At 40.3% G+C, this 19,198-nt stretch overlaps 1 protein-coding gene across 1 annotated transcript; it reads left to right on the top strand.

Moving 5' to 3' along the window:
- Positions 1-3,968: 3,968 nt before the first annotated feature.
- Positions 3,969-18,989, top strand: LOC134566184 (keratin, type I cytoskeletal 19-like). Its single transcript, XM_063425888.1, has 10 exons — positions 3,969-4,557; positions 6,598-6,680; positions 8,244-8,400; positions 8,852-9,013; positions 9,146-9,271; positions 9,535-9,755; positions 10,279-10,349; positions 14,544-14,631; positions 15,758-15,931; positions 18,863-18,989. Exons 1-10 carry the CDS (start codon positions 4,024-4,026, stop codon positions 18,987-18,989), a joined length of 1,743 nt encoding a protein of 580 aa, XP_063281958.1. The 5' UTR covers positions 3,969-4,023.
- The last annotated feature ends 209 nt before the right edge of the window (positions 18,990-19,198 follow it).

Genomic DNA, 19,198 nt, shown 5'->3' with positions numbered 1-19,198 from the left:
CGCATCCTGTGGGTCGTGGATTTGGTGGGTTGTTTCCCCACGCTGCACATGGAGCGAGTTGGGGGACCGCCAGCGATATGAAATGTTATGTTGCTAGAGTGTGGTGGTGAGGGGTCGGAGTGACCTTCGCCACGCCAGGGTGCCCCCTGACAGATCTTCGAAGAATGTCAGCTTTGCGCTCTCAAATTGTAAGGGGGGTTTTCCCCGGAGGGCGGTTAGGACCGTTGCCTTGTCTGCTCCGTTTTTAAAGGTAAGTATAGTGTCTCTGGTGGCTGATTTAGGGGCTTTGGTTGGTTTTGGGATCCGGAAGATATTTGTGGGTACGACAGAGATATGGTTACCTGAAGGGAGTATGCTGGTTAGAAGGCGATCGATCTTGCGCGGGTCTTCTGTCTCCGGCAGCTCGTCTGGGAGCCCTCTGATCTTAACATTGCATCGCCTTTTCGCGTCCTCCTGGACATCTAAGCGCCGTTCCAGCAATGCGTGTTTGTGGTGCAGCTCCCTCAGTTCGCCCTGCAGCGTGGCGATAGTGCTCTCGTGCTTTTGGGTGGAGGCCTCTAGCACCGTGATGCGGCCTGTCAGGCCTTGTAGTTCGCCCCTTAAGGCCGCGGTATCAGTGGGGATATTGTGTTGTAGATCCGCCAGCAGGGCTTTTAGCACCCCAGTGGTCACGAGCTCGGCATCAGGGTCCTTCCTTGCAGTGCTTGGAGTTTGCTTTGGCTTCGGGTCAGGAGTTAGGGAGTAGTCTTCTTCTGCTTCATCGGAATATTCGTCCGAGAAGTCCGTGCAGCCTCCGTGGAGCGCCGCCATATTGGCTTCGCTCGGGCCGCGTGCTCGCCTCCACATCTCCCCGATTGTGAGTCCCGGGGCTGTCATTTCTGTCGCCTTCTTTTTGTGTTTGCGTCCCATTTGTCGTGTGGGATACCTGCGTGCAGGCTGCAGTCAGCAGTGTTAAGTTTTTTGTCGGTTTAAGTGTGGTTTTTCGATTTCAGCACGGAGCTCCTGAGTTGTGCGACTGTTCACCTCGATCCGTCAACCGGAAGCCAATATGTATGTTTTATTGCAGTAAAACCAAACAGTATTGTGACATTAACAGTTAAATTGACATGCAGAAATTGAAAAATATCAAAATGTCTTAATTTTTAAAACGTTTTTAGATTTTATTCATATAAAATGGAGTTCTATATATGAATGTTTGATATGGAATGAAAGTCCTGTTTCCCCTGAACAAACTGATATATAATAAGTGTGGGTGCACTTAGTATGAAAGAGGTAAATTACTGTTGAACAGACATAGAGCCAAATTCTGTGGTTTGTTTACGTTTTGTTTTGATCACAACTTATTATTATTATTATTATTATTATTGCAATTTATATAGCGCCAACAGATTCCGTAGCGCTTTACAATATTATGAGAGGGGATTTAACTATAAATAGGACAATTACAAATAAACTTACAGGAACAATAGGTTGAAGAGGACCCTGCTTGATCAAGCTTACATTCTATAGGAGGTGGGGTGTAAAACACATTAGGACAGGAATTTGCAATCAAATAAGGTGGACTGCCCTTTAGGAGAGGGCAAGAGACAGGTATGTGAGGTATTGGTTAGTCTTGGAGGCCATAAGCTTTCCTAAAGAGATGGGTTTTAAGGCACTTCTTAAAAGATGCAAGACTAGGGGAGAGTCTGATGGCGGTAGGCAGGCTATTCCATAGGAAGGGAGCCGCCCGCGAGAAGTCCTGCAAGCGCGAGTTGGCCGTACGAGTGCGGACAATGGACAGGAGGTGGTCACGGGCAGAGCGGAGAGACCGAGAAGGGACATACCTATGGATCTGTGAGGAGATATAAGAGGGGCTAGAGTTGTTCAGTGCTTTATAGGTGTGAGTTAGTACCTTGAATTGACTCCTATAGCATACAGGAAGCCAATGTAAGGACTGGCAGAGGGGTGAGGTGTGAGAGAAACGACTAGAGATGAAAATCAGTCTAGCAGCAGCGTTCATTACGGACTGTAGGGGTGCAGTACGGCTTTTGGGAAGACCAATCAGGAGAGGGTTACAGTAATCCATGCGGGAAATTACTAGAGCATGGACAAGCTCCTTGGTAGTATCTGGTGTAAGAAAGGGGCGGATGCGGGCTATGTTTTTAAGATGGAATCTACAGGATTTGGCAACATGCTGGATGTGAGGCTCAAAGGTGAGACCAGAGTCAAGTATGACGCCAAGACAGCGCGCTTGCAAGTATGGACTGATGTTGGTACCACAAACATGAAAGGGAGAGCGAAAGAGGAGGATCAGTATTAGGAGGAGGAAAGACAAGGAGCTCAGTTTTTGAGAGATTGAGTTTCAGAAAGCGGGAGGACATCCAGTCAGAGATGGAAGAAAGGCAAGCAGTGACACGTTGCAGGATGGCAGGGGAGAGGTCCGGGGAGGAGAGATATAGCTGGGTGTCATCAGCGTACAGGTGGTAGTGGAATCCAAAAGAGGTAATAAGTTTGCCAAGAGAGGCAGTATAAAGAGAAAATAGAAGGGGACCAAGGACGGAGCCTTGGGGGACTCCAACCGAGACAGGGCGAGGGGAGGAGGTATCATTAGAAAAGGAGACACTGAATGAGCGCTGGGAGAGATAAGAGGAAAACCACGAGAGGACAGAGTCACAGAGACCAAGCGATTGAAGAGTTTGAAGAAGGAGAGCATGATCAACGGTGTCAAAGGCCGCTGAGAGGTCAAGAAGAATTAGTATGGAGTAGTGGCCTTTGGATTTAGCTGCGATTAGGTCGTTAGTGACTTTGATAAGGGCAGTCTCTGTAGAGTGGGGTGGAAGCCAGATTGAAGGGGGTCAAGGAGAGAGTTGGAATTGAGGAAATGAGACACACGGGTAAAGACAAGTCTTTCCAGAAGCTTTGAGGAAAAAGGGAGCAGGAATATGGGACGGTAGTTAGAGAGGGTGGATGGGTCGAGGGATGTTTTTTTTAGTATAGGTACTACAGTGGCATGTTTAAGGTCAGCAGGGACGATGCCAGAAGAGAGCGAGCAGTTGAAGATGTGTGTTAGAGAAGGCACGAGACAAGTGGAGACAGATCTGATAAGGTGAGATGGGACAGGATCGTGCGGGCAAGTGGTGGGGCGAGAGGAGCAAAGAAGAGCAGCCACCTCTTGGTCAGTAACTGGGGAGAATGTCTGAAGGGTAGGAAAGGCATGATCTATGTGTGATTGAGAAACAGAAAGGCAAGGAGGGGAGAATTCTTTCCTCAGCTGTTCAATCTTGTCAGTGAAGTAACATGCAAAGTTATCAGAAGTAAGGTTAGTTTTGATAACCTTGTACATTTGGCTCCGTCCTTAAGGGGTGAAATTAACCTGTGTTTCTGTGCCCAAAAGTGTGTTTATATTTATCCATGTTCATCCTTGGTATTGACATTTGGCCTGTTTTGACTATTCTGCTTTCTGTAGAGCTTTCTGGATCCTTATTGGCTTATTACCTTTCCTTATTTTCCTTAGTAATTCAGCAATCATCCTGGCCATCCTATGGACTGGTGATATGCTCTGTCCTCTGTTATCATCTGTCTCAGGTTAGTGCATTTGGTGATACCTGACTATCATAATCCAATTACTAATCTAGTATAACACCATATAAACCACAATACAATATATTGTGTGAAAATATACTTAGCAGTGCCCTAATGTGTGTAATATTTATCATAATTTTGCCTGAGGATCTACAAGGTTACTTTTAGTTTATAGACAATTCATCGTGCATATATTGGATGTCAAACACTTCATTTTATTGCTGAACATAAGATAACACCCAGATGCTACATACATACAATGAGTGACCATTATCATAAAAATAAAATAAAAAAAGTGTTAAAAGATTGCTGGCACAAGCAGAAGAACTCCAATTAAGTGGTGACACCCAAAGTATCACCGATATAAAAAGGAATCAGTGAGCCAGTACATCTGTGGACCTGTGTAAGATCTAGCTTGAGAGTTCTCTGCCTACAACATACAGCCTTTTACTGCTTCTCAATATGAGTTTACGACACGGATCTGGATCAGGCAAGGGGAAGGGATGCGTTGGGGGTGTTAGCTCATCTTCAACTATTAGGGTGTCTTCTGGAAAGCACAGCTCTGGTGGAGTGTATGGTGGTGGAGCATCATGTGGTAACTATGGTGGAAGCATGACACGTTGCCATGTTGGAAGTAGTGGAAGTGTGGGTGCTGGTATTGGTGGAGAATATTGCATTGGAGGTGGGTCTGGCTTTGGTGGTGGGTCTAGCTTTGGTGGTGGTGCATGTTATACTGGTGGTTGTGTCGGTGGTTACTCTGGCCATGGAGGAGGCTTTGGGTTTGGAGATGACCATGGATTGCTCTCAGGCAATGAGAAGGTAACAATGCAGAATCTCAATGATCGTTTGGCATCATACCTACACAAAGTACGTGAATTGGAGGAACAGAATGCTGAACTGGAGAAAAAGATCCGACATTGGTATGAGACACATTGCCCCAAGCCAGCCCAAGACTACAGTCACTACTACAGAACAATTGAGGATTTACAGAAAAAGGTGAGATAGCAACTCAGAGTATATGCACACATGTATATGCTTCATTTTGCAAAAACAACTTTTGAAAGTATTTTTTACAAAGTATTCCAAGTCACACAAAAAGTAATCTTTACATCAAAAAGACCAAGTCCCGCTATATTGTCCATGTAAAGTACCTCCAAAAGAGAGATTTTACACCCTATTCTAATCCTAATCATTTTTTCTTGTTCAGCTAGACTAACAGTATAGAAAAATATTGGTGGTCAAGCGATACAGACACACTGTCGTATTCTCATTAACTAAATTAATGTAACTGTCCCTGTGAGATTCTGTCTGCATGATATACGAGCCAGAAGATCAGAATTTCCATGAATTAATTTTGATTGAACAAAATGAGGCAAAATATCCAAGTTGAGGCTATAGTTGAGTTGGAGAATTTTTCTATATCGGCTTTTTTAACTCAGTTTTTACATTCGTATTTAATATGTGAAAATTGCGAGTTTGGTGAATAATTCTAACTGTCTAGGTATTTTCTATAGAAAACCCATTGTACCCCTTAAAAAAGTGTTTACAATCTCATCCATAGAAGATGTTTTAAACATATATATCTGCTGATGGTAGGAATTTAGGAAGAGGCCTTTTTCTTTCACCATATTATGACATAGCAGTCATTTTTTAAAGCAGTCTAAAAATCGAAGTACCACTTTTGATTGCTACAGCTTAGGTTCCCCCCCCCCCCCCCCCTCCCCCCTCCCAAATAATAGCGCGTGATAGAGAGCAGTGATTCTATGCTTAGGGACATAAATATAAGACTGGATTATAAATCTCAAAAATATTAGGCCTCATATTGTCTATCTTTGTCTTAGAGTCTTAATGCATACTAAATACAGTAACAGGTGATTAGATAAATCCAAAATGGAGGCATGTCTTTTCTTAAAGGTACAGTGCTATTAAAACTTTAATTGCTCTAATAAAGGTTACATCTAACATAGATTCAAGTAGAATTAAAAGAATATCGGTGCTGTGTTCTCTGTATCTAAATTCTCTATACCCCGCCCTAGTTTTCCAATCGCATTTTTACATTATACAGTTGCCAGTTTTACACTTGGTAAATAAACTTAACAATCTTACTTGATGTCATTTTTTGGAAACACCTAAATATTATATTTAATTTTGAGGCTTGAAGTAAGAGGAGATGTGTGAGAGATGGCAGTATCGTTCTACCTTTCAGTCTGATTCACAACTAATCTTTCCTAATCTTTAAAAAAATCTAAAAAAATCTAAAAAAAAATCTACACAGCCCCAGCCACCAACAATACTCGTTCAATTTTTTTCCTTTCTCTTTTTTATTATACTTTAAATATTTAACCCCTTAAGGACCAAACTTCTGGAATAAAGGGGAATCATGACATGTCACACATGTCATGTGTCCTTAAGGGGTTAAAGACACAGACATGACTAAAAGTGAATTTGTCATTATAATATACATTTACCGTAAGGAGAATCTTTGTAACACTACTGATACACAAAAATAATGATATGGTCTAACAGAAGGCCATCAATTCTAGAGAATTCTAATTTCTTCACAGTAACTTGGGATTTACAGAAAGAGTCACAGACACATGGAACAGTCTACCAGCAGTTATGGTAGAAACAAACTATTAAACTAAAATATTCAAAGAGTTTAAGAAAACTTTGAAAAGTTACAATGGCATTTGCATAAAATCAAGATGAAGACATGTGCTTTTGCATTGGAAATGGGAAATGGAAAAAGTATATAAGCCTATCTTTTATTTCCAGGAAATGTCTTTGTTTCTATAAATAAGGAGCTTTTAAACATTTTTTTTTTAAATCCATGAATATAGTCTCTCTCCTTCTCTGTGGTCAGACTTGTATTGACCATATGGAGTCTCTGAATAATACCTTGTTTTATTATATTGCTAATTGTTTAAATAGTTCATTTGAAATAAAATAGCCTGATAGAGCTCACATTCCTATTGCCCAGAAAAAAAACATTAACCTGCACAGTGTAAGAAATATTTCTCTCTTCTTTATTTTCAGATCGCTGACGCCTCTCGGGACAATGCCTGCATCGTCTTGCAGATTGACAATGCTAGGTTGGCGGCAGATGATTTCAAAATCAAGTGAGTGCTGGTAACCTGAGCTATTGATAGAATGTTTATTTCAGTATCAATACTTCGAGAACAAACACATCAAGGGGGTCAGAAATGTCAAACACAATGTTATTATAAGACGTTCTCATTAGATCCATAAATGTTTTTTCGGTAATTTAAAGGGGAATTTGTCATTATTGTTTATTATTTCGTTAATTAAAAATCACATGTATTATAATCTGTTTGTTTATTATTTTTTACTGAATACATATAAGTAAATAGCTCTTTAAAGCGCATCTCCTGGCTTATCCTTACTCCGTGGTGGCAGCCATATTTAAGTGCTTTTTGGTCACAAGCACAGCTTATCCAGGCAAAAACACAATCGTCAAAACCATGTGCTCATGAATTCGAACAGCATGAAAGCAGGGCACTTAGCAAGTGCAATCGGGGATGGTTTCAAAACTTAAATGATGCATGGTCTTAGTAGAAAATTGTGCTTCCTCGCAAATAGGAGTAAAAAATGGTGGCCCCCAGAGAGCAATTGTAATTATTAATAATTATTAAAAGTTAATAGTTATTCATAAACATAGTAAGATAACATAAATTAATGCAAAACTTCAATGAGAATTCCAGATATAGTTATCTTAGTAAATGGAACATTTCTTACAGTGATGGTAAACCCAAGTAGACCATGTCTAGAGGATGGCAGGGCATCATGGGAAATGCAGTCTACAGACATCTGTGATGCCTTGATTAGCCACTGCTATAGGACCTAGTGTGACCAAAACATTGTACTTAGTGAATAAATAAGCACATTCCAAAATATATAAGTACGCTCTTCAAGAACATGATCAAATATACCCAATGGAACGAAGAACTATGAGTTCCATTCTTAGTGGAAGTATAAGAACAATCCTTTAGGTGATGATGCAGGAAAAAATAGTTGAGATCAATTGATCTACTGATAGAAGGGAATATATATATATACATACCAAAAGAGTTGTGGTGGTCAAAAAAGGGTGGATAAAAACCCCTTCCAGCTGAAGTAAGTGGATAGTTAATACATTGCTAAACACAAATACACAGAAATCTCACTTTAACAGTGCTCTTACTACTGCAAGGGATTCTGGGTAGGCATATGCAAATGTGCTCAACAAAGAACCACATTTATTATTATTTTGAGGCAAAAATGTGGTTCTTTGTTGAGCTCATTTGCATATGCCTACCCAGAATCCCTTGCAGTAGTGAGAGAACTGTTAATGTGAGATTTCTGTGGGAAAAGCAAGTCTTATGGCTTGACTGGTGTGTGTATTTGTGTTTAGCAATGTATTAAAACTATTATATATATATAAATAAATCCAAACTTTTGCACTCCAACTTCCAGTCAGAGAAATAAACCCAGTGCCAAATAACATTGCAAATACCTTATTTAGAAAATACCGTCACTCCTGGCTTTATAATTAATGTTGTTCTTTTATTGTCAGAAACATCAACGTTGCAGTTCCTCAACGGAACTTTCATAAGGGCTTTCATCATATATATCTAAATATATGTAGATGTTCAATGGGTTCTAACGTTTCTTATGTTGCATAGGTATGAAACTGAGCTCTGCCTCCGCCAGTCAGTAGAAAGTGATATCAACGGCTTAAGAAGAGTGATGGACGATCTGAACCTCAGGAGATGTGACCTGGAGATGCAGCTGGAATGCCTGAGGGAGGAATTAGCTGCTCTAAAGAAAAACCACGAAGAGGTAAGAGCACTGAAATGTGCAACTGCTGAAACAAACCATCTAAAGACTTTATTAAATTATGAGTTGTGGTAAGATGACCAAGTAATTGCACAATTTAACCCAAAATATATGAGCTGCAAAAATGTCCCAACTCGCACAATTTTTCCAACTTGTTTTTTTGCTTGTATTTTACAATAAGGATGTCAAATCAGCATTTTCCATAACTCGTTGTTTAGTGAAAACCTCTCCTGTATTGGTTTGCATAAACTTTCCATTGTAGAGCTTCTGTGTCCATTTCGTACTATAGTTATTTAAAGTGAAAGAACCGTGGAAATATAAATGTGGCACTTCAGTTTACCACTAGGAGGTGCTATGTGACTCATATACATGTAAATTAACAGCGCCACCTAGTGGAAGGATTGCATAGTCATGTTTATAAAATATTAACATATAAATTGTTCTCAATGTGCAGGAGATGAAGGTGCTGAGAGGACAGGTGGCTGGTACAGTCAATGTAGATATGAATGCAGCACCTAGCATTGACTTGCAGAAGGTTCTGGATGAAATGAGATGTGAATATGAGCAACTTGTAACCAAGAACCAAAGGGAGATTGAAAGGAGATTCCAGGAACAGGTGAGATGGTGAAGCTAAATGTTGAGAACAAAAATGTATTAAAATATCTTCATCTGAGGATGTATACTTTGAAATGTATGTAAGCCTTGATGGGCACGAGGATAGTGTGTTATTGTGTTTTTTCTTTTTCAGACAGAAGAGGTGACCAAGCAGATGTGCTCTAGCAGTCAGGAGTTCCAGTGTGTCCAGACAGAAATTATTGAGTTAAGGCGTACCATTCAGACCTTAGAGATCGACCTGCAGTCTCAGTTGAGCATGGTACATATGATTTCTTCTTCTTTTCCATATTGTTTTCTTTTGTGAACCTTAATTTAACCTATTCGAATAATACAAATGTTTCACTAATATTATAGAACAGCGCTGCTCATGCTATCTCTGAAGGACCATCTTTGATCCAGTTTTTTTATTAACACCCCCATTGGCACAGAAAGGGGTTATCTTTAATTTGAGAAGCATTGCCACTCAGTAAAACAGTTTCATTCATTGCTATTTGATCTCCATGGTGTGACTTTTAATTTCAGAAAGCTGCTCTAGAAGGAAGTCTAGCAGAGACAGAGGGACGGTATTGTTGTCAGCTCGCTCAGCTCCAGGCCTTGATCCAGAAAGTTGAAGCTGAGCTGTCAGAGATCCGTTGTGAAATGGAAAACCAGAGCCAGGAATATAAGACACTTCTTGATATAAAATCACGCCTGGAGCAGGAGATCTGCACTTACCGCACCCTACTGGACGGCTCAGGAACCCAGTAAGTCAACAATATCTGAACCCTTTACTTGTCTTGAAAGAGATGAGACTGCTTTGATAATTCTCAATATATCTTTTTAATTGTGCAGTTGTCTAATTTATTCATCCAACCCACATAGCTTATTTGATTTTATATCCTTCTGTGGATGTTTGAATTTCAATTCTTTTTTATATCCGCATATTACTTTGTCTCTCTGTCCAGTAAGTAGTTTTCCATTTATCAATATTGGGGACTTTTTCATATTCTTTAATGGACATCTCTAGTCAGTGCAGATTAATTCTTATAAAGTTCTCAGATGCGTTCATAAATTCTGTTGTAATTTACAGGGTTTTTACAAGTTTTTAAAATTTCCAAAAGTTTTAAAAAATAATATTGAACTTTAAAATATTAAATTAACCCAATTGACATTATTCAGTTTTTACACCTTCTACAATGAGATTAAGAAATTATTCACACTGACTTGCTGACTGTGACTCACATTAGCACATGGATTTAAGACGATTTATCCTTCTTTTTACTGCAGAATATCAAGTGGGTCCTGTGATCAATCGTACTCGTCCTGCGCATCAGGATCTCAGACTGATAAGCAAGGTGGTAAGTAATAGTCCGCTGTAATAATATGTGGGTGTTCAGTAACTTTGTAACTTTGATGTAGGAGGGAAACGAGCCAAAGTAAACTAACAACTATTTGTATGTTCTGCTTTTATATGGATGCCAGGATACTTACTCATCATTAAAATAATAGGAGGAAATATGTTTTTAAAGGCTCTGTCCCATCTCTTCTGCCCTGTTCCCAACCTCTCTGATATTTCTATATTTTTTTGCCTTCTGCTATTCTCCATACACTGATAGCAGTACACACAAAAACTAACACCAATATACACCATAATCAATGTATATCCACCAGTCACACTATGGCACCTATCCCCTACACCAAGGGTGCCCAAAAGGTTGATCCACATATGTTGTAGAACTACAACCACAACTCCCATAATGCTTTGCATGCCTTAAGAATGGCAAAGCATCATGGAAGATGTAGTTTTCAAAACATGTGGGGATCTATCTTTTGGGCACAAACTATCACCAACATGTCTGAACAAGTGGTGTGCCATGGTAACTTATTATATGAAAATATACAGTAAGACAATGTGGCCTAGAACTGGTGGTTGTCACTGCTGGGAATCCTTTACATCAGTGGTCTCCAACCCAGTCCTCATGGACCACAAAGAGTCCAGGATTTCTGTATCTCCCTGTTTTAATCCAACGGAGATACTGACAAAACCTGAACTGGTTGTGGTCCATGAGGACTGGGTTGCAGACCACTGCTTTTACAGGATATGGCTGACAGAGGCTCATCAAAAGAATAAATACTGGGATATAAGAAATGTCAGGGCTAACAAATGTTACTAAAATTTGTCTATCATATACAACAAGCCACGGTATGTTTCCATTGCCTAAGCTAACAATATAGTATGTTTGAATAATGGTTAACAAAAATGGCTAACTGTTTAAAGAGGGTATGGAAGGAACTAATCTGCCGGTAGCCAATCAGGCTTTAGTTTATGATAGTGTCACCAATGAGCATTCTATTTGTATCAGCAAGCACAGTTAGCATAAGCATACTATTTTATAGCACACATATATATATTGAAAACAGATAAAGCAGCACAGTAACAACAAGGAGCTGCTTGTGTCATATTCATCCTCTTCTCAATATTTGTTTTTTTTCTGACATGTCCTCTTGCAACTGGCTTTGGAAAAAAAAAACTGGATTTTGAAAGACAAATTATAAATGGGAAATGAAAAGAAAACTATCTCTTAAAATTGTGTCTTTCTCAAATACCTTCCGGATAGAAAAATGAAATATCTGTCAGCGTAGGGAGGGAGGGGCAGTGATCGCAGAGACAAACTATTGTTATTTTTTTTTCTCGTTTCCCTGATTAATTTGCTAAGCTTTAATGAAAAAAAAATAATTTGATGAATACTCGGACAGGTCTGAATTATTGTGCGTTGCCATGCTTTAATACTAGTGCATGGGTCCTCAAACTCTGCCCCCCCCCAGATGTTGCTGAACTACAACTCCCATGATTCTTTGAAATACATAGATAGCCAGAGAATCATGGGAGTTGTAGTTTAGCAACATCTGGGGTGCCGGAGTTTGAGGACCCCTGTACTAATCTATCTATCTATCTATCCATTTATCTCTATCTACCTATCTGGTTTTTTTTTCTGTCTTATAATATATATATTTTTTTGTATTTTTGGTTTACCAATAGGTGGAGTCTCTTCCCGCGACCACCAATATCATTCTATTCAAAGAAAGTGAGCGTCTAAGAACTTCGAACGCACTCTTTTGCTCAATGTTCGGTGGATACATATTCTTGCACAGTGTCTCATGACCGGACCTTCCTTCTCCTGCTGTTTAAATTAAAATGCTATACTGGTTGCACCATATGTCTTAATTTTATGATCTCACTGTTGTCTATAAATATGTTTAGATAAAAAAATACATTTTAGAACTGATAAATAGCCATCCAGTGCAACAGATACAGAAAACAAGAGAATAAAATAACCATCCAATGCAATCGCTAGCTATCAGAAGACCTATATGATATATTACTTGAATCCTGTACTTCCTTTTAATTGAGATTGTAAAAAGCTTCATTCAGAACATGTGCCCAGTATAACATTCTTTTTTGCTTACTCTATCTGTCAGCGAACGCTGGTCTATTTGAAGTCTTTATTAAAGCTTAGCTCTATGACATTTATTGCAAATGTGGTTGTCTGACATTATTTCGCTGTGTGAATATCATTCGTTCATGTCATTCATCTGTCTTCATAAATCCATCTATGGTGGAAATTAGGAGACTCCTTGTAGGAGAAATACTGACAACTTTGGAAGAAGCAGCTACTAATCTAATTCTTCCGCAGCTATGACAGTTCAAGAGATAGTTTTTTTTTTTAGCCAAGTTTTTTTTTTTTTTTTAATTCTTTATTTTTAACGTGCATGAAAAATATAACAAGTGGGCTCGTCATGCCCCAACAGCTTTGACAAGCATACAAACAAACATTTGACAGTTGGTTGGCATGTAGAATATTTTGCACAATTTTTTATAGATTAGTAGTTAAGTAAACTATACTGCATAAGTATGCACTGCGTGGCAGGTTAAGTTTAATTGTTGCTGAGTACTAGAAAATATGATTGTATACGTGCTAATGTAATCAGTAGACCTATGTAAGCATAACATTTGTCTGAGTGTACTGATTGTTAATATATCCAGGGAGTATATTAGTATACAGGCTAGTAATGTTTGTCCACAGAGAGGTCATAAGCATTAAAGTAGATTTGTAAAATAGGAGAGAGGAAGCAGCGTAACATTGCAATAAGGCACATCTAACTATACATAATAAGACTGGCATCCTGTAGCTGCTGAAAAGTGACAGGAGCTGCTCCCACTGAGTGCAGCTCAGACCTTGAGAGAGAGTCCCTTTGGCAGTTCATGCTTGTCCAACCCTCGGTCTGCAGAGTGTGTGGCATGGTAGTAATGAGTCCATCGTGTTCACCGGTAAGACGGGTGAGTGCTCTCCCCTTATGAGATTCCGTCATGCGGTTCTCGGCTGGATGTGGTCAGATTGCTGTGTTGTCATGTAGGTCGGCAGGAGTAGCCGCTTTATCTATTGATGGACCGGATGGCAGGTCCAGACTGCTCGTTGCCGCGGGAGCTGGGGGTCCCCGTCTCACATCGGTAGGGCACACTCCCTGCCTACACTGGGGCATGCCAAGCTTTGGGGTCCGGGTGAGTTAAACTTAGAGTTGGTACAGCAGACTCTGAGGTGGTAAGGTGTATACCCTCTGGGCCCTCTGCCGCCATTTTAACGGTGCCTCTGTGTGGCTGCATGGCTGTTAGTCGAGAGGCCTTGCATTGTTCGGCCCGCTTGATGTCTGCCTGAATCTGCCGCTCCCATCACGCTGATGTCTTCCCCACAGGGATCGGTCGTCAACTCACCGTTGGGTTCAGTGTGTGGTCGCTCGTTTCGGTGAGCGGCTTGATTGCTCTTCTCTGGAGCCCCATCGTGCAGGAGCTGGTGGAGCCGGACTCAGCGCGGCCGCCATCTTAAGGGGTAAGCCTCCGGTGCGCTCCTTTGTCCATCCTTCACTCCTCTCGGGTCCCTTGTAGTGGGGACCGGGATGACCCCCCCGGTCCAAGGGGGGGGGAAACGGGGCCGGCAGGCGTCTCAGGATGTCGGCTTGCGGTGTCCGGGAAGGGAGACAGGGCAGCGGCCGTCTACTCCGCCTCCTCCCCGAGTAGGCCGCGGCCCCCAAAGCCTCTTACCCCCTTCAGGGGTCCTGAAGCTCCCGATCTCGGGGTCCGCCACCCCGTCCACAGCCGTGGGCAGGCCTCCTGGGCTCTTTGCGAGTGTCAGGGCTTTGTTAGTCGCCTGAGAGGCCAGATTGCTCCGGAGCCTCTCCTGCATGCGACCGGTCAGCATGGCGGACCGGCCCCGCCCCCCTTAGCCAAGTTTTATCCACTGAGGATATTGAGAAAGTCTAATGAGGTTTATTAAAGGAACACTTAAGCACTAGAAATATAAATGTGTGTTCTTAACACTTTAGTGTCCATGTCCATAGATTTAGAGCTCCCCCCATTTTCTAATACATTTTAACATACAGCATTTTACTTACGTTTTTACTCAGCGCTGTTGGCTTTTCCTCCTTCCATGAAGACATGGAGGAGGCATGGTCTCCTCTGGAAATGGTCTAATCCAATACTCCAATACTCTGCCTAGAGGAACTTTGGGAACCTGATGAATCAATGCTTCCTCATCACATGATTAAGTTTTACTCTAACAGTACCACGGAAGACAGCAACGAGAGGTGGATTTAACCCTGCAATGTAAAAATTACAGTTTCTCCGAAACTACAAATTTTAAAAAAATATATCTTTATTTAGGTCATAACGTGTGAGAGTATTACAAAGTTTTTCAAGATGATATTAAATACGCAGATAGGTCCCGCAAGGGTAACACATTATTGGTTGGAGAAATAAAATAAAATAAAAAACAAAAGAGTAGTCAAAAATAATAACTAACTAGCTTTCCCCTCCTGGGCATGAGGTTACAGCATAAAATAGAAATGCACTCTTTGAGTAGTAGGCTCACTAAGGGCTCACCCCCCTCCAGGAGACTAAAATACTAACAAAGGTTATGCTGCCAGATAACCCGCAGGAGAGGAGGGGTGGGAATTACAATTGTAATAATACCATAGTATAATTATAATTAAAAATGTAGATGTACAGACCAGGTGTCGAACACATCTTACAGAAATTGCATTGGCTAGCACATGTGGCTAGCAACAGGCAATGTTGTTTTTTGTGCCGACGTCGGTGATGTCGCGCAAATGCTCCACCTATCTCTTCCGCGGAACGCGTCTTGTATGGGAACCCTGCCAGTACTTCTAACCCACACAGCAGGGGTTGTGTTCATTTTGGCATCAAACATGACGTAGCCAGAAAGTGCGTTCCTTTATATTTAGTATTTCTAGAACCTGACTTGGCTTTGTTTCATTGTTTATTCTGTATTCTGGTATTTCTGACCCTTAGCTTTGTTATACTAGTTTATCCGTCTGTCTCCACTGCTGATCTAGGCCTGTATCTGACTATTCTATATCCTATACCTCCTATACACGTTAAGCCCGGTCACTCTAAGGTCCGGTAATACGTTTTTTCTGTGTACTTGCCTCACTGTTAGTGAGTTAGGTTGTCTATCCTTGACATACCTTCAGGTGTTACACTGTGTTTAGTTCACTGCACATTTCCTGCAAGAACCTTTACTGTTGTGGACCCATTACAAGACCATTCTTCCCAGAAAGATTCCTATATATTTAAAGAATTAAACAAGATATGAACACTTCAGGTGCGGATTTCAGTGGCCTAACTGCAGAAAACTTTAATGTGACCAATGATAATTATAACATATTCATCCTCACCTTGTGGTATCTGCAGTAATAATAGCCTTCCTGACAATAACGGAAGTGCTGCTCAGCGGCCATACGCCAGTATACCTGACTCCTGCAACATGTTGGTGGACGCCGGCTGCGGCTCCACACCAAATGATAGCCCTACGTCCGCCCACGGTAATGACGATGTCAACGTGCGTGACATCGTGTCACGTTCACAGTAAATGATGTGGAACACAACTGCAGATTTCTTAGGACTTTGATCTTTTATTAAGACAAGTAGATGGAACTGATACTTCAGTTCCAGAATTACAGTTACTGTTTCTTTAAATAATAAACGGTTTGTTTCATTTAGCATTGACAAGGTTCAGAATTCATTAGAGTCCGTTATTCTTGTTAACAGTTCAAATTATGAGAGATTATATACATTGGAATTATCAGTAGCAAGACTGGTGCAGCAAAACCTAAATAGTACTTGTTTTGAGGGATGCTGTAGCAGGCTTGCTGGACAACTTGATAGCAGACTTTAGTATGAAGAAATAGGACTATCTGTAGCAAGACAGGTACAGCTGAACTTGTATAATACTTGATTTGAGGAAAGCTGTAGCAGGCTTGCTTGAGAACTTGATAGCAGACTTTAGTATGTAGAAATAAGATTATCTGTAGCAAGACAGGTACAGCTGAACTTGAATAACACTTCATTTGAGGAAAGCTGTAGCAGGCTTGCTGGAGAACTTGATAGCAGACTTTAGTATGTAGAAATAAGATTATCTGTAGCAAGACAGGTACAGCTGAACTTGAATAACACTTGATTTGAGGAAAGCTGTAGCAGGCTTGCTGGAGAACTTGATAGCAGACTTTAGTATGAAGAACTAAAGCTTTAGCATTGTTAGCTCTTAACTCAGAGACTGTAAGTTACTTAACTTCAAGAAGTAGAGGGATTGTGTCCCCAGCTCTCCTCCGAGGCGGTTGCTTCAGTGAATGGCTTATTTAAACGCATTTTTACTTCTTCTCATTGCCCTGTCGTGGTTTCCCTTAATATCAGGGCAGTAAACTATACACTGACAATAATATTATCAGTAAAAGTACAGTTTTTATGTGAAAAATGCAAAAAAAAACAAAAAAAAACGAACACTAACATTGGCTAGCATTTGTGACCAAGTGGCTACTACAAAAGACTGGCCATACCCCATTTTGAATACCCTGGGATGTCTACTTTTTCAAATGGTATGCCATTAAGTGGTAATTTTCATTTCTTGGCTTCTATACGGTCCCAAAGGAAGCCTATACACAGCAAACCAATCTGACAAATCTCATTGTAATAAAAGCATATATGGATAAGCCGTATATATGACCCTGTAACTTTCAAAAAACCCATAAAACCTATACATGGGGGGTACCGTGGCGCTTGTGAGACATGTAATGAATAGAACTAGGAGTGTATCAGGGCAGTAAACTATACACTGACAATAATATTATCAGTAAAAGTACAGTTTTTATGTGAAAAATGCAAAAAAAAAAAAAACGAACACTAACTTTGGCTAGCATTTGTGACCAAGTGGCTACTACAAAAGACTGGCCATACCCCATTTTGAATACTTTGGGATGTCTTCTTTTTCAAATGGTATGCCATGATGGGGGTAATTTTTTTTTCTTGACTGCCATACGGTCTCAAAGGCAGCCTAGACACAGCAAACTAATCTGACAAATTCCATTGTGAAAAAACATAAATGGATAAGCCGTATATATGACCCTGTAACTTAAAAAAAAAACATAAAACCTATACATGGGGGGTACTGTGGCGCTCGTGAGACATCACTGAACAGAACTGGGAGTGTTTCAGGGCAGTAAACTATATACTGATGTTAATATTATCAGTAAAAGTACAGTTTTTATGTGAAAAATGCCCAAAAAAAAAACTAACACTAACTTTGGCGAGCATTTGTGCCCAAGTGGCTATTAAAAAAGATTGGCCATACCCCATTTTGAATACCTTGGGATGTCTACTTTTTCAAATGGTATGCCATTAAATGGTAATTTTCATTTCTTGGCTTCCATACGGTCTCAAAGGCAGCCTAGACACAGCAAGCCAATCTGACAAATTTCATTGTGAAAAAGCATATATGGATAAGCCGTATATATGACCCTGTAACTTTCAAAAACCCTAGTGAGACATCACTGAATAGAACTAGGAGTGTTTCAGGGCAATAAACTATACACTGACAATAATATTATCAGTAACAGTACAGTTTTTATTTGAAAAAAAAAAACAAAAAAAACGAACACTAACTTTGGCTAGCGTTTATGCCCAAGTGGCTACTACAAAAGACTGGGCATACCCCATTTTGAATACCTTGGGATGTCTACTTTTTCAAATGGTATGCCATGATGGGGTAACTTACATTTCTTGGCTACCATACAGTCTCAAAGGCACCCTAGGCCCAGCAAACCAATCTGTGAAATTTCTATGTAAAAAATAAATAAATAGACAAGACGTATATTTGACCCTGTAACTTTCCAAAACACCATAAAACCTATACATGGAGGTTACTGTTTTACTCATGAGACATTTCTGAATACAAATATGTATGTTTTTTTTTTTTTTTTTTGTCAATCTTTCTTTTATTAAGGCATACTTGAGGGGTACAGAAGAAAGAGTGGGAGATGCATAAATGTTGTACATAGTAGGGTCAAAACAGTGCTAACAGTGGACATATATATTTCCATAGCATGAATGCCTCATTTTATAGTATTATATATCGATGCCCGACAGCGTATTGTCAACTAGCTGAGGTGATAGTCAAGGGGTTGAGCGTGTTCCATGCAGTGTGTCTACGGGAGGTAGTTAAAGATTGCTCGATCAGCATGTGTCGTGTGCATAATAATACAGCATTGTCAGGCAATGTATTAAGCAATCAGGTGTGGTACCGGCTGAGTAATTGTGTCTAAAGTAGTGATGCGCATAAGAATATTAGGGTTGTGTCATTAAACGTGTAAGCCTGCTCAAATATGCTCTTTTTATCCAGGCTAATAAGTAGGATACAAGATAAAGGGTGGGAAGTGCATGGATAGTCCAGTATAGGGTTCTCACCGTATCAGCATTGTCGAGTACATTTCCAGTTTCTTGGTGCCTCATTTTTATGTTTTGTAGGTATACAACAGTAAATAACAATATGGTGGTATATAACAATAAAAACAATCGTTTAGCAGAGCTGTACATTGCTAGCTTGTACGTCTTACTGCGGCTGGCTCTTCATATAAAGGCACATATCATTTAAAACATTTCAGTATATTCTAATAGAGCTGCGGCATGGCTACGAGTCAGGTTTCTAGCGTGGCTCGAGTTACCGTTTATTGTGGCTTTGCTCGTTGGCAGGCTTGTGTGAGGCATAAAACTTTTCTCTTCTAGCATGCCAAACCAAACAGTGCCATAGAGCCAGTGTCACAAAAGAAAATTATATACTGTCGTTAGCTAGTTTAAGTCACT

This window comes from Pelobates fuscus, chromosome 6, assembly GCF_036172605.1.
Source record: "Pelobates fuscus isolate aPelFus1 chromosome 6, aPelFus1.pri, whole genome shotgun sequence".
In the NCBI taxonomy this organism is placed as follows: domain Eukaryota; kingdom Metazoa; phylum Chordata; class Amphibia; order Anura; family Pelobatidae; genus Pelobates; species Pelobates fuscus.
This window is presented reverse-complemented; position numbering and strand designations above follow the sequence as displayed.

Excerpts from the sequence above, each read along its gene's own strand:
- LOC134566184 (XM_063425888.1), top strand. The coding sequence starts at position 4,024 with ATGAGTTTACGACACGGATCTGGATCAGGCAAGGGGAAGGGATGCGTT. Across the intron at positions 9,756-10,278 it reads CTGGACGGCTCAGGAACCCA|AATATCAAGTGGGTCCTGTG; the intron begins GTAAGTCAACAA and ends TTTTTACTGCAG. Across the intron at positions 15,932-18,862 it reads GACATCGTGTCACGTTCACA|GTATACAACAGTAAATAACA; the intron begins GTAAATGATGTG and ends TATGTTTTGTAG.